The 16397-nt window shown below is 41.3% G+C and overlaps 1 protein-coding gene across 26 annotated transcripts in view; it reads right to left on the bottom strand.

Moving 5' to 3' along the window:
* Positions 1–16397, bottom strand: part of ANKS1B (ankyrin repeat and sterile alpha motif domain containing 1B) — a 1028517-nt gene that overhangs the window by 389418 nt on the left and 622702 nt on the right. For 11 of the 26 annotated variants that reach the window (XM_023509220.1, XM_023509219.1, XM_003783320.2 and 8 more), the window contains exon 1: positions 13986–14495. In XM_023509220.1, the coding sequence (XP_023364988.1) occupies positions 13986–14189 (204 nt within the window). In that variant the 5' untranslated portion in view covers positions 14190–14495. The other 15 variants (XM_023509216.1, XM_023509217.1, XM_012801222.2 and 12 more) reach the window with 5 other exon arrangements.

The following is a 16397-nucleotide window of genomic DNA, read 5'->3' as shown; positions in this document are numbered from 1 at the left end:
AGGGGTGACGGGGTGACAGGAGAGGGAGGGACGGCAGTGTCCTTTCCCCAAGGCACTTCAAAGTAAAAGGGGCTGAAGCTAAGGAAGGGAAGGAAAGCAGAGATTCACACATAGAAAGGCAAAAATAAACCCATCTCCCATTCTCAGGAACACAGAGAGGGCTGTAGAGATCCAACCTGGAGTGAAATAAACACTGCCTCTGGCCCTGTCAACGGTCTTGGTTTTACGTGTTGCCTCTTTTCATTTTTAACCCCTGCTCACCGACTGGACCTGATGACTGGAAATCCCTCCATGTGCCAGGCTTTCGTGTGTGCCTCCCTGCTAATTATATGCTGTTCCATTCACCTGCAAGGCCGTTCCAATCACTCAGCCCCTGTTAGCCTGCACATTTCCCAATCTATCAAGAGTTACCGTGCACTTGACCTCTTCTACAGAGCTCTGCCCAAGTCCCTCAAATAGAGTCCTAAATTGGGTACAGTAACGAAAGACATGGTTTTCCCAGTGGATCATAAGCTTCCAGAGATGGGTGGAGGCTGGGCACATTATCACTCAAATGTAATTAAAACAGTTAATATATGTAAAACACTTAGAACAGTAGTGCCTGGAATATAAACACAATACAAGTGTTGATTATGAGTGTTGTCATCATGATGATGATGATCAATCTTTGTACTTAGAAGCCTGAGCACAACATCTGGCACCTGCAAGTGACAGGTGAGCAAATGCTTCTTCATTTGAATTCTTGGAACATTTCAAACAAACGGAGTTTTATTGATGAGTTGGTTGAGAGGCGTTTTTTGGCCACATTCATTATTCTAAGGTGAAAGTGGGAATGATCGCATTAGTTACCAGTCAGTGAGAACAGTGAATATCTCTGAAGAAGCATAGGCTCTGCCAGGTGAATAGATTGTTCTGGAGTGTAGGAGGAGAGCTCATATGAAACTACTGAAAACAGATTCGCCGTTGGCTTTGCAACAGCATGCGAGCCCTCAGGAAGATGGGTTTAGTTGGAGTTCCCTAATATAACTCAAGTCACTTCATTTTTCTCAGCATTATCTGGAAATAGATGGTTAATCAGTTTCAGGCAGATGTTTCCATGCTCATCTTCCTTCGCTGTCTGTATGTGTGATGTGCACGTGTGTGCTGCCATCTGGGTGAGCCCGTCTGGGCACAGTGATGGGTCATTAAGCTGTTTTTCCATATGGTGCATGTGTAGTGTCTGACCCACAATTTCACAAGGTAGGCAATACTTCCACCCACAGAGGCATCACACGACCCTTAGAACTGATGCCAGATCAGAAACTCTTCTGCTCTTCAAACACTATGTTCACTTTGACATCTGACTGCCTTTGCTCATGATTCTACTCAAAGGTCTATCATTCACCCCATTCTTCACTGTTTACACAACTACACTCCAGCCTGCTTCCTCCAAGCAGCCTTCCCTGATCTCTCACTAGGTCACAGACATTTCTTCCTTCTCAATCATAATCAGACATAGATTTCTAGCACTCATTTCTCCCATAGTTACATTTTATGCTGCGAAAACACATTGTTGACCTTTATTACTATTTTAACGTGTACCACTCTTCAGATGTTAAGTATGCTAGTCCTAGTTCCCTGAGTAGACTGTTAGATCTTTAAGCAGATTCTGCATTACAGCTTTTTGTTGTCCCTACCACCATTAGCACAGGTAGATAAACACAGTAGGTACTCCATAGTGCTTCCCTTAGGAATGAATGGATAAATCTCCTAGGAATCCATTCAAACAGATGTTCCTGAGAACTCCTTCACAAAGGTGTATTTACTTTCCACTGTAGATTGTCAACACATGTGAAAGGATAAAAGGTATAGATTTGAAACATATAGATTTACATTTGAATATTGCTGTGGCATATTTGTTAATATACTTCCTAGTAGGAATCCAGGTTTTTAAGTTATCCTTCAGGACAAAGCTACTAGACTCTTCAGCAGTCAAGATTATCACAATTTTATCAACTATCATTAAGGGAATGTTTTAAAGTGAGTTGGGTGTCTTTGAGAATGCTTCTCAAGGAAAGCACTAAATGTAATCTAGTTCCATGGAAGTTCCACAGCACTTTGCCAACAGCGAGTACTATTGTCTGGCCATTGAGCCTGCATAGCTCAGTTCTTTGAGTGTCTATGGGGTTGATTAATCAAGGTCTGGGGTAAGAATGAATCAAGGGGACATAACTTTGAGCTCTATAATTTGATATAAGGTCACTGGGGTAGTGAGTTATGGGTGTTTCAGTGTTACTAGGCTGAGTCATGTAAGCTTTTTCCTTATGTCCAAGCTATTATGAGGTCGAGAGTAATGAAGCCCTGTGCCAATTTTTGTGTTTCACTGGCTAATCAGTAATTCTAAAGTGATTTTCCAGCTAAATGGAACAGGCACTCTTGTCGCTACCATGATTCATTGCCTCCTGAAAGCGCAGAGCTAGCCCTAATCTAATTCTTACCGTACCTGTGAACCAGGTCGTCCTATCTCCAGTTTGCACGTGGTTAAGGGCAAGCCCATGACCTCACACCAAGGGGGTGAAAGAGCCAGACCATGAAAGCAATTTTGTGCCTTGAAATAAAATTGTCTTTCCAATTCCTCTGTAGCACGATCGCCCTTTCCATGCCGAACCTAATGATTACGAATCTTAAATGAGCCCTCACCATGGTCCTGTAACCCTACTCCATTTCCAAGTAAATTCTCCTCACTTTCTGAAATAACTTTTTAATATCTTCTTTACTCATAAATCTTTCACATCCTTGTATCACATTTCACTGGAAAATAGAAACTGTTAGAAGAAATCTATTTCCATATTCTCTGTACCTTATAGACAAATCATTATGGTAGCCATCATCTGTCTTCCTCCCTATCATAGTAGGAACATGCTCATTAAAGACCAGTCCTTCCACTTGGCTCAGGATTCTAAACCTCTCCCAGTGGTTCTCAACTTTCCTAATGCCACAACCCTTTAATATAGTTCCTGTGGGTCATGACCCGCAGGTTGAGAACCCCTGCTCTAACCTTTATTCTATCAGTCTCTTTTTTTCCTACAATATCAGTACTTCTCTTTATATTTGATCATTCCTTTCAATAGTCAAACATGACTCCAGACTCTTCTGCTGAAGAAAATCCTCCCTCTGACTTCCAAATTGCCCTATAGCTACTAGCTTATTTCTGAGCTCCTATAATCAGAAAGACTTCTTTCAATAGTCCTCTACCCTACTACTTCTTCCAGCTGATGCAGTGTGGCTTCTCTGGCTCTTACTGCACAGAGTGTGCTATTGTCCAGTTCCTCCATGGCCTTTAAGTTGCCAAACCCAGTGGCTCCCTCTCCAGTCTCACACCACTTCATCTCTCATCAGCATTCTACCCAAGTGACAACTTTCCCATGAAGAAAATTTGGGGGGAAAGATCATTCTACTTTCAGATACTTTTGAGGGGTTAATAGAAGAGATAGGAGGTAGAAAGTGACAACTTTCCCATGAAGAAAATTTGGGGGGAAAGATCATTCTACTTTCAGATACAGTTTGAGGGGTTAATAGAAGAGATAGGAGGTAGAAAACTTGGTCTCTGTTACTGTTGAAGTCACCAAAGGTGAATATGTGGACAGGGAAGAGAGGTCCATCAAAGGTGACACTCTGGGGCACAGGCAGAAGCAGGAAGGGCAACAGAAAGGCCAGAGTAGGGTGAGGGTTCCAGGGAAGGAGATGCCAAGGTTAGAAGGAAAAGGAGGAAAAGAGTGATCAACAGAATCAAAGGCCACAGAGAGGTCAGGTAAATAAGGACTGGAAAGAGTGTATTGTGTTTGGCAGTTAGGAGTTCACTGGTCACCACTGATAAATAATTTCAGGATGATGACAGAGGCTGGTGGTATTAAGACCTGACTGTGGTATGCTAAAGGGCAAGCCAGCAAGTATACACATTTCCTTTGATAAATTTGGCTCAGAAGGGAAGAAGAGTAAGTGGATAGCAGCTATAGAAGACAGAGATTTGAGGGACAGTTTTGGGGAAAAAGAAATCAAGTTCTATCTGAGCTTTCTGAGAGATTGTAGAGACGACTTACCATCATTTATGGTAGAACTAGAAATAGAATCTATTTCTTCTGGTTCCCTGATTTATTGTGATAATGTATGTGTAAGAGTTTTTAAAAGTATGAAGTGTACTAAGATTTAAAATGATAGCCTTCTTTTCACTATATCATGATTATTTAGTTGGCAGTCAATGGATTACCATTTTAAAACTATATAACAAACATGTTTCACCTGACTTCTCCCCCAGAAGTATATCATTGCTATTCATTCAGCAGTTCTTTGTTGACTCAGTTTGAATGATCTTCTGCTTTGCTTCCTTTTGAAAGAATGAGGGATTTCTGGAGTGGATGTTGGCCCAAACTGACTATTCCTATTCACTTATTTTAGGTTAGCAGATAATAGGATGGATTATATTGTTATACAGGCCTGATGAATGCTAAACTTTCAGCTCCATCTGTGCAGAATCACTTACTCCTTTCTGATAAAAGAGTGTGTAATATAATTCCTACCAATTAAACTTGAAATACTTTAGTTTCTAGGCCTCAAATTTCAAGGTCTCCTTTGAAATCTGGGAAGGATAAATCTAATTCTTCTTGCCAGCCATCTAAATAGACTTTGGCTGCTAAGCCCAAGATGTTCCATAATGCTCTGGATATGAATCCTAATCATATTTGCTCAGTCTGAGAGAAGGTGAAAGTGTAACAACATGAAATATAATTCTGTGGCGTCAAGGGGCAGAAATCAATGACTTGATATCCAGAAGCCTATATTAATGATTCATTTTATTTCCCTCCCCTTCTATTATGCCTCTATAATTCATAAGTAAAGTCATGAAGGATCTTGTTTCTCCATACTACTTTAGATCACACACTCAAATGGATGCATAGTTCCCAATGTCTATGGTGTACATTGTGTACACAAACTAGCCTGGGATGAAGTCAGAGAGGTACCCACGATGACCTGCAGGTGTTGTTTCTGTCTCTCTAGCCTCAGTTTTCTTCTGGATAAGGAATTTGTAGGGATTCATAATGACAACTCATTATACCACAGAAAAGATTACACTGGCGGACACATCACACTTTCCATAAACACTGCTACTATTTGATGTGGTTTCTCCTGAATGCCTGAAATGACTCCCACCATGCAGAGGAATTACCCAGGCAAAGATGAGTGCAAGAAAGGAGTGTTCTGGGCACAGAACAGTGTGCATAAGAGGCCATGTATGTGAAGGCATGGATTTGGAGCAGGTGTGGCACTGTCGTAGGACTATAAGTCATCCACCCTAGCCAGAGCTTAAGAGGGGTGAAAAGTGAAGCTGGAGAGGTGGGCAAGGTCCAGACCAGTAGGGAAAGGCTCCCCGGGAGCAGGTGGAGGGGTCAGAGCCTTGAGGAGGGGATCTTTCTCGATTAGGTAATTAGAAAGACATAGGCTATGTTAGGAAGAAGGGCAATTGTGAACAAAAGCAAAGCTATGCATTTATTTAGCATTGAGGGTTCTGGGCTGTTTAAATAAAGCAGAGGTCCTCTTGAGAAGTAGTGGGAGGAGGTGGAAAAGTAATAGGAAGTAAGATAAGGAGGTCCTTCCAAGGACCAGCAGTATGACAAACTGGAAGTGCTTTGAGGGCAGGACTGGTATCCCCTACAATTTAACAGTGGCTGGGGAAATATTTTCTGAATAAATGAAGGGAGGAACGATGAAGTTGTTTGGTTTTACAGAACTGAGCAAGAACTTATAGGTTGGAGAATTTTAATTTTGAAATCTAGGCTCAGCTGGTAATTTTTTGCCCTTGTTGAATCTCATTCTGTTCATTTATAAATATGGGGATATTAATACTTACTGAGAGATTTTTGGTGAGAGGACATGAAGTAATGGATACTATATGGAACTGAAAGTTTCCATTCAATCAGTATTTATTGAGAAACTATGCCAATCAGGAATACAAAGATCAACAAGACCCAATCTCTGCCTCTAAGGGGCTCACTTTCTAATAGGTGGGGAGAGCAGACAACTGAACAGACTGTGTTGCAATCTAGTAAGGATTAGCACAGAACTCGGGACAGGGTGCCATGGGGGCCCAGGGACCAGGCGGCACTAGGGAATATTCCCGAAGGAAGTGATACACAATGATACACAGTTAGGTGAAGAGGGAAGAGAAAGGAATTCCGTACAGAGGGCACAACGGGCTTTCTTTGCAGCTGTGTTTTTCCAGCTCTTGTGCCTGTGTAGTTCCCTTGCCAAAAATATACTCCCGTCTGCTTGGTTAAAGCAAAAACACCCTCCCTGGTTCTCGTCAGACTCCCAAGGATTGGATCTTGTTCTGAATATCTTCAGAGATTGCCTGGTTCATTTTAAGCCAAGCAGAACTTCAAGAACCCTTCACGGAACCCTTCATGATTTCCTCATTCCCTTTCTTCTGCCCTCTTTCTTTCTCCTTCCTCCTTTTGCTAAACACTTAACACTATGTGTTAAACCATAGGCTGTGCTTGGAGAGACAGAAGATCAAAAAACATCTCTAACTCTCAAGAGTTCAAAATCAAGGGCAAGGTCAGCACATCTGCCTGTTTTTGTAAATAAAGTTTTATTGGCACATACTCATGCCCATTCATTTATGTATCATCTATGGCCGCTTTCAGGCTACAACAGCAGAGTTATGTAGTTGCAAGAGGAACCATGTGGCTCGCAAAGCCTAAAATATTTACCATCTGGCTTTTTACAGAAAAAGTTTTCCAGCCCTTGTTCTAGTGTTTCTGTGCAGCAGAGGTGGTGGGGGTGGACGGACAAGGAAATAGGTATTTTACCCCAGTAAGAGAAGTTTTAAGGAAGGGTACTACAGGAGAGTTCTTAACCCAACCTTGGAGGGCCAGGAAAGAACTGCCAGCTAAAAAAAGTGACAACTAGGCAAAGAACTAGAGGATAAAAAGGAGTTAGGAGGGAAAGGAAGATCATTCTTGGCAGAGAGAGCAGCATGTGCAAAAGCCAGGCAATTAAAGGAAAACACGCAGTTCCCTACTGCAACGTGAGCAAGTGCGGTGAGCGACACGGCTGGAAGATAAGGTGGGGGAAGCCAGAAAGGATCTTTAGTATGAAAGCCGCATTACAGATTTCAGAAATATCTCATAATCTCCCATAGGTAATTGATAACCTTTCAAGGATTTGATGCTGAGTAGTGCTAAAGCAAATGTGTGCTTTAGAAAGATCACTCTGGCTGCAGTCATCGTTAACATTTGTTGGGCATTTAGTCTATGCCAGGTCTGGGCTAAACGAGGTTTGCATGCATACGTGTATCTGAAAATATTGAGGGAGTAGCTGGATAGCGCTAAGAACCAGGTAGAAAAGAGAAGGAGAGAGAACAGATGGGGATCTGTGAGAACCAGTGATCTCCCTGGGGGTGGAATGAGAGAGCACCACTCACATTTAGCAGCTCTGCTGGAGGAGTGGGGGGAGGGTTCAAAGAACAGGAGTGACTGGGAAGCCAAGTGCAATGTCATGGAACCCACGTGGGGAGTCAGTAACAACAAGGAGTGGAAGGTGAAGATCAGGTATTGTTAAGAGGTCAACGAGAAATGAAGGGAGGAAAGAAAAGGGCAGGGGACGGGCATTTGGCAAGAAGCAGATCACAGATGACTTAAAAGAACAATTTTAGCAGAAAAGTTGGGAAGCAAGCTGGATTATGGGGTTGAGGTGTCTGGAAAGGGAAAACAGAGGTCACTGCTGCTCAACATTCGTTGAAGAGATTTGTCCTCTGCGAGCAGAAGCACGATTGTAGCTGGAGATTTGAAATTAGTCTGTAATTCAGCAGTTTCAGTAAGTGTCCTGATTCATGAGGTAAATTCCTCATCCCAAATAGCTGGTCATCTGGAGCCATAGTTGAGATCAAATTAGGCAAATATACTGCACAACTAAATTAAAGGCCTATTTGTGCGAGCGTTAGGGATGGGAGTTATGTTACTGTTTTATTAGAAAACGTAGCAGCATATTTTCATTGCTCACAAATGTCATCAGAGTCACTTCTGGATGGAAGGCAATGCTCCTGTCACCAGATTAGAGTCACACCTAATGTCTCTTTGGAAAGCTGCGCTTCCAAGACGGTCATCCCTGCAACGTGCCCTCATTCCTTTCTGCTGCGCAAGCAACCAGTATCCTTCCCAGGCTAATGGGCTATACAAGAACAATTAGTAACTCTGCCAGCATCAATATTGAGCCCTGCATCTCTAAAGGGCTCCAAATATTAAACAACAGCCCGAAAGAACATCTCTTCTAGATCCCTTATTAGATTGATTTTACAGATGAGTAAACTGAAACAGAAACATCAGTGGTGGAAATGAGACGTCTTCCTCCAGTTCTCTCTCACACCACTGCCAGGCTGTTGCCTATTATGTTTGTAATTAAGTTTTTGTCCAGAGAAAGAAGAACATTCTCTTGGCTGTGACATTCACATACTGCCAGATTTTTAAATATCAGTAGTTGAAAAAATTATGGTTTTTTTCTTTAAAAAAAATTTTTTTTTTTGGCAAAAATGGTTTGTAACTGTATAACTACTGGCCTAAATGAGTTTAGAAAATTATAGCTGTACTTTCAATATAAGGCCACCCACTCAACTCTGAGCCTAGCCTGTTTCAGAAACAGGAAGGCGTAGGGAGTGTGGCAGGTACCCTTAAATCTCAGTTAAGTTCATAAAATGTTCCTAAACAATATTCGAACAAGGAACAACCAGGAGGGTGATTAGTCTTACCCTTCAGGGACAATTTATTTTTCTACTTCACAAGTTTAACTTCTTACTTGGATCACAATGTGCTACCAAGATACTTAAAAGGTCCCTTTATCAGGCCATTGCAAATGGTGCTCTTAGGACAGAAAAGTTATGTAAAAGTAGAAAAGAGATGTAAGTCCATTAGCATGTATGATGCACCACAGGGATGGGAAAATGTGGAACACATTATTCTTAGTAAAGCATCACAAGAATGGAGAAGCAAGAATCCAGTGCACAAAATTCTAATATGAAGGCAGGAGATGAGCTAATACAAGGGGTGGGGTAAAGAAATGAGAGAGTCTGGAGAGGGCAGGAGGGAGGGGGCAGGAGGGGGGGCAGGAGGGAGGGGGCAGGAGGGAGGGGGATGGGAGTCACAGCATATGGCACAGCTCTTGGGGGCAGGACACAATTATAAGAGGGACATTATCTAACAAATGCAATCAGTGTAACCTAATTCTTTGTACCCTCAATGAATCCCAAACAATAAAAAAAATTTAAAAAAAAAGAAGTGGGAAAAGTATTTCAATTAGATACTTAGACGCTCTATCTTTGCTCACATATTTTGTTCCAATGGATGACTTTCAAGAGCTCTGTGGCTCCCTCATTGTCTATGAGGCACTCCCCACTCTGACCTTCACCAAGACCTTTATGAATGCTATCCACTCAAGGATACAAAAATGCCGTCTTGCAGGGCTATCAGCATTATTTTTATTTCTTACCCTCCACTGGCTGCCTTTTAAAGATTTTAATAACAATCAAAGGAGCCCAAGCCAACCTGCTAGAAACACAGGCAATGCTTAAAAAAATGAATTGGTAATCATTTTGTTTCCCCACCCCCCTTCCGATGAGAGTTTATGAATATAACTGTCAACTAGTTATCATGGTAAGGTTATGAGTCAGTCCTCCCCCAAGTCATATAAACTTGTTAATTCAGGCTTCAGACTATAAATCTACACAACAGTGCCAGGGTTCTGATGTCGTTAGTAGCGGTATCTTTATTGGATGCTGTGATGGATTTTACCACTTCTATTATCTATTGTAATTTGCTGCTAGAAAAATGACCACTAGTAAGAATATATGCTGAATGATAGCGGTTAAATGGAAGGAAGAGGGGGAAAGTCCCTGCAATATAGTGTGTGTGTGTGTGCACGCGCGCCCTTGTGTGCATAAGTATGAAGATAAGTATGTGTGATGTGTATGCAAATCATGACAGGTGGGACAGCTGTGAGAGCATTCTGTGCTCTGCTTGAGGGCAAAGATCATGTCTTGCTCATTGTTATATCCTAAGTCCTCAACACTGTCCTTGGCACCTAGAAAATGTTTAAAGAATGTTTGCTGCATGAATGAAGGACAAGTGCTAACGTCCCATGTGCCCATTGGCAAAACAAGGCTTCGGTTTGTGGGGGTCCACCTACCGCAATCTGACACCTTCGGGCTTTTTCAGGCTGATATCTGTGTTCACAGCATTGTCCCAGGAGTTGTGAGAAAGGCAAGGAAATTTCATACACAGAACTTGGACTTGGGGAGCTTCTGGTCTAGTTGGGGGGATGATATACAGCTCAAAATGTAAATTCTAATTTGAGAGAGAGAAGAATGAGATGTCAAAAGTAATTCTTTTCGTGTCCAGTGTAACCACTACATGAGTTCAGAGAAAAGAAAAGGTTGTCATGAACTGAAGTTTTTGAAAAAAGCTATGTAAACAAGGAAGAACTTTTAAGGGTAAATGACCGAGAGGAAGGAGAGGATATAGCTGTCCAGGGGAACAGGAGGAGAACAGATGAGCCAAGTTCCATCAAGACAAGAACAGGCAGTTTGAGACTTAAAATTTAGGAAGAAGACATCTGACTTGGAAAAAGAAATACTAAGAAAATAAATAAGCACATGCAGTGTGTATAGAAATCACGTCCTTCCTACACTTGTTGATGAAAATAAAAGTAATGTTAAAACTTAGATATAATCTATACATTGTAAGCTCCGGGGAAAATGAGGGAGATTTCAGAGGCCCATGGTGGCCTTCCCACAGCCGGGAGAGTAGCAGGTGGATTGCCTAAGGGAGATGCTGATTTATAACTTCTGAGGGGAAGAACAGGTGGGGTGGGATCTGGGCAAGTTCAGACAAAGAATTCTGTTGCAAAGAGGCTTTTGATTTCAACACTGATGTGACTTTCCCAAAGTCTTAGGTGACCTGATGTACTTTTATAGCTAGCCTTTGATTCTACCAATTGCTATTTATTTCATATTTTGAAGGACATGGAAGGGCTACACTGCGTGCACGCCTATTCCGCAAACCAGAATGAAATACACAAAGGGAAAGTTGGAGAATTTGACTTAAGATAATGGAGACAAAAACATTCCTCTATAAAACGAAGGATTAGTATTAAGAGCCTGAAGGAGAAACAATCATTGACAGATATTTAAGAACAAATGGGCATCTTTCTTTTGCAACCGTGTCTAGGAATTGGCATAAGTTGTCTTTATAAAAGTTAATTGTAGCCATGGAGATAAATCATCCATCGATTATGTTTATGTGTGAGAGTGTGTTTGTAGAGCAGATTCAGCAAAAAAAAAAAAAAAAAAATTATCCTTTCAATAAATACTTGACTTTGGAAGTTACTCTCATGGACCCTTTAAAATCGCATTTGTTAATGGAATATTGATTAAATAAAAAATTAACTCCTGAGAACGTTTCCTAAACAAAGTGTATGTATGCACAGATGTACTATGATGTTTCAACCCACGTTAATTACATCCTTTTGATGTCTACTGTCTTGTTCTAAAAAGCTAATAAGACTGCACTACATCATAGTTAAAAGGAGTGTGGTGCTGGTTGCTCAGGCAACAGGGTGAATAAAATGCAGGTCAGAACGTGCTTCAAGAAAAACAAAAGCCAGAATATGATACTCAGTGGCCACTAAGTGGGTCTAACAGATTTTTCACCACCTTAATGAAATCTGTTTCTTAAAGTGAGCCAATCATATTAGGGTACTTTAACTAAGTTCGCCATTAAACAAATTAGATTACGTAGACCAATAGATAATTCTTATAAAGGTAGAAATTCATCTCATGTCCCTAGTAGCAAATAAACAGCACAGAACAGCATGAAAAGCACCAATTGTTACCGTTTTATGATTTCCTTCATTTTCATGACTAATTAACACCTCTAAATGGCAGGTCAAAGTTTTGTTTTGTTTTTTTTTTTAAATAATTCTGTCTCATGAAGAAATGATCTGCTGGGCTCATCGAAATGAATAATGTCTTCTTATTTTCAGGAGAAATTACAGACAATACTTAGAATTGAATAGAGACAATAGTCTAGATAAAAACCGAGATCAGATCAGATCTTGGTTTTGTCACCTATGTTCAGGCATTTTGCCTTCCACATTTTGTAGGGCTTATCGTACACAGCTCATTCATTAATGTGCTTTTACAGTCTCTTCTCAAATGCTTATTTGAAACCTGTTTGATTAACCTTTCAGAGTTGAGGCTTTCAAAAAGGTATTCTATTTGCTTATAAGTGTTTAACATTCAGAGGAAAATTAAGCTGAATTAAAGTCTGTCAGAGTGCCCAAATGAGCCAGAGAATCCAAAGACCTAACTTCTTATGGGACCAGAATAAATTTGGATAAGGGCTCCAGAGGTGGGAATGAACAAGCCTCATTTCAAGCACAGATAGGGAGAAGGGACTGCCAACGTTGAAATGTATAAACATAAAGAATCAGGGAAAGATTTTCATTCCATTTGATAGTTCCTGTAATTCTTAGTGCCTTCTCTTTAGTCACCTAAGCCAGTTCTAAATTTGCTTAGTGCCCTAAGACTTCCCTAGCAATTAAAGAACTTTCACTTTTTTCCCCTAGGTCAACACCCACAATAGCTTGTCTATCTAATCAGTGACAGCACTCAAGGAACACAACAAAAATATCAGTAGCGGCAGAGCTCACTATAAAAGACAAAAATCTCATGAAGATTGTATGCATCCAATTATTTACAGCTCTGTGTCTTGTTATATGTATGCCTTTTTTTATTGTATAAAGCTCACAGGCACGCAGACTTTTGGAGAGTGAGGCGAAGTTGAACAATTTGAATCATCTTTAAATCGACAACAGCCAAGTCAAGCTTGGAGAGAAAACAATCTCACAGAGACCTAAAAAGACCTGAATACCCCTCGGTGTTTTGTTACCAGTTCTGGTATTAGGAAGCTGCAGGTGTCAGTTGCTGATTTAGGCATAGCTATTACTTATTTCTCCGAGCCATTTGTGTTCAACATGCCTCTGTTATGTAGGTCTCTCTAAATTTACAGATCAGTGGAATGTGCCATGGGACCTTCAACGCAAGGAAAGGTAAGAAGAGCTGTGACGTAGCTTAACAAGGGGAACTGAAGAGCATTGAGAGAGGTATGGAAATGATTAGAAAGCTGGAGTGTCGGTCTGTACACCTCCCCATCCTCCCTTCTCACCTATACGCATCACGGTGGCAAGTTTTGCACATGCCAGCTTTAGACTGCATGAAAATTCAGGAATACACAAATGCACTCAATCTCTCTGTCAACTCTCTCTCTAAATATTGACAGGTAACAAAACCAAGTGTTTGTTTCCTACCCAAAGTCATAAACAATACTTCACTCAGCAGGTGTAAGCAAGTGCATGCTCTCCGTAATTGACCAGCAAAGCAGTTGGCTAAGAACCGAAGGTTGTCTCCACGCTGTAAACTGCTTATTGAACACGGAGCAGGAAAGAAAATGATCTTCACACTGTCAACATAACCAATTGTCTAATTAATCCCTAAATGCTGGGGCTCCAGTGACATAATCTATTTTAGGACTCCAGCATGAACCGAAGACTGAGATAATCTACCCGGGGGTTCTGAGATTACACATTTCTAACAATATATATCACACAAAAGGACGACAGGAGGAATATAAATGTCAATCTTCTTTCCCTGACTATAAATAGTCCCTTCACCGGTTCGGTCCTATCACACGTATGTCTACAGACGCATCCAGATCGCGTTTTTCACCCAGTGTCTATATGTACACGGTAAGTTTAGTCCTACAGGCATCCAAGGTTCCGATGCAGTTACATATCAAAAACTGACGGATTCTGGTGCAAATGAGGCTGCCTCTGAGCCCCGTAAGACACATAAGAAGCAAAGACAGACAAAAGCAGCTCCGTGGACACAGAGAGCATCTTACCATAAACTGTACATTGTCAAATCCATTAGCCATCAGGTGGTTCTCGTACTGAGGTAGCCCAATGCTTTCCAGCCATTGTCCCACTGTTTGGACAGGGCATCTGGGTCCTGTAAGAGGATGGAGAGGGAAGCGTTTAAGCAGGGAGTAGCCGTCCACGGGGTAATAGCGGTAGTCCTGGGCTGAGAGGTGGCATTGCCACATCATGCTCCGGGGAAAGTTGCTATCAAAGGAGCCCGCCAGCTTGACAGATTAATGTTCTCAGCGAGAGAGCAAAGTCAGAAGTAAAACATAGTTTGCCAGGCAGGCTGCGGAGTATGACTTGATCCTAGCTCCACATTTCTTATATATTAATCTTTACTACCGACCAGCACGTCATACAGCCCCCAAAACCAGGCAGCAGAAGACGGCATATCAAGCTGTCAGCTTAGGCTGGTCTGCGTTCTATGTGATTGTTGGAGTACTCCACAATGAGCAATGCACAGCCGGCAGCCAGAATTCTTTTTATCAAGTACTCCTACACTCATCAGTATGCGACTCCATGCTCCTGGCTCCCCCTCGCTCGCTCCCCTTCATTACCCAGCCCAGGCTACACCTCGCATTTTCAATAATAGCCATCAGATAAGGCAGATTTTTTTTGTCTGCAAGCTGTAAGCTGCTGCTGCTGCTTCCTCCTACACACCCATCCAAGCGTCAATCTTGAATGATGAGAGCAGTCAAAACAAATGCAGAAAATAGCAAGATTCAAAAGCAAACCCAAGTACTTCCATCTGAATTGAATCTTCATACTGGTTATACGTTACAGAGCTATTTGTTGTGGAATTTTACGTTTCAAAAGACACCAGGAAACACGAAGCTTGAACTATAGCTGATAATAGAGCTCACTACAGGTTCCCTTTTTCCCCCTTTCCTTCCTTTCCTTCCTTTTCTTCTTCTTCTTCTTTTTTTTTTTTAAATGCAGCACAGACACATATTTCTGATCTAAAGCCTTACAGTGTTTAGGAAAAAAAAATCATCCTCTTTACCATGCTAGGGTAAAAAATGAACCTCTCCGTAATATATTTATTTTCCTTTTTGATTACAGCAAAATACAGAAACTGCATCGCAATTTGAAGCCAAGATAATTTATTTCTCGTTTGCAGGGCTTCTTCCAAACAAAAATATTATTAGGCACAAGACATCCCTTTCCTCTCTGATATTTATAACCCAATCCATCAGGCTTACCATTCTAAATTAGCTATCAAGGTAACATGAACTGGGTAGAGTTTTCTTTTTAACAAAGAAGAAGAGCCCTAACCAAAAATAATTCAGGGAAAACAGATGCAAATGTGTGAGTTTTACTGAATGGCAGACAGAGTGAGTAATTTATTTAATAATTAGGAGAAACCAGAGATTAATAATAGAACCCACAGGGCTTGATTGTCGGAAGGAATAGGCTGTTAAGATTAGGGGAGAATTCACAGGAAGGTTATGGTAACCCGTCTCCTAGCATAGGAAATCTTTATTACAACATTCCTTGGAGAATATGTGCCAACTTCTGCTTGCATACTGCCTGTGATGGAGCTCTCACTACTTCTCAAGAAGTCGTCGTGCATGAAGGAGATATTTCACTTCCTACCTGGTTCCAGCTCTGCTTTTGGAATTGCCTAGATTGAGAACAGCACCTCTTCCATATCAAGCACTTTAAAAATTAAAGATAATTCTTTCACTCCCCTGGAGCAGCCCCTGGCACATAGTAAGTGCCCAATACATAGTTATTTGAATAAACGAAATATCACTTTTCTCCACTCCTCCCAGCCCCATTTTTCTCTATTTTCTTTCTCTTTTTAAAAACATTGTCAAGCTCCCCGGCACAGAGACCTTAAAATCCTCGAAACATTTTGTGCTCTTCTTTCACTGTTGACATCAGTCCCCAAGTTCTCTCCTCCCTCATCATGGTGTCATCCGTTTCCTGATTCTGTTTTCCTTTTGATGTTTACAGAACCTCCATCTACTTTGATTTCCGCCTCTCAGTTCAACCCCGCCTTGTCTAATGCAACAATGACCTCTCTATTGGTCTTCCTACCTCTGATAATTTTTAAAATCTATTTTATACAGAGTGTCAGAATAGTCTCTCTAAGACACAGTTTTGATTACTAGTCCCTGTTTCAAACCCTTCTGTGGTTTTCCGCTGGCTTCCCAATACACCCCCAACTCTTCTGGTGACATTTTGGGGTTTTCATGATTGAGTGCAAGTCCTCTAACTTTATTCCGCCTTCCCCAAGGCTCCAGCCAGGGGAGATTACCCGCTGGTCTGTCAAGACAACCTGTAATGTGCTTTGGTGAGTTTTAGTATGTCCCCACATTCTGCCCATTTGTTGGCTTTGGATCAGATGCTATTTCCTTCATGAAACCTTTTCTAATCCTCTGTAACAG

The sequence above is a fragment of the Otolemur garnettii genome, unplaced genomic scaffold, assembly GCF_000181295.1.
Source record: "Otolemur garnettii isolate 467f Iridium unplaced genomic scaffold, OtoGar3 scaffold00007, whole genome shotgun sequence".
NCBI classification, from domain to species: Eukaryota; Metazoa; Chordata; class Mammalia; order Primates; family Galagidae; genus Otolemur; species Otolemur garnettii.
This window is presented reverse-complemented; position numbering and strand designations above follow the sequence as displayed.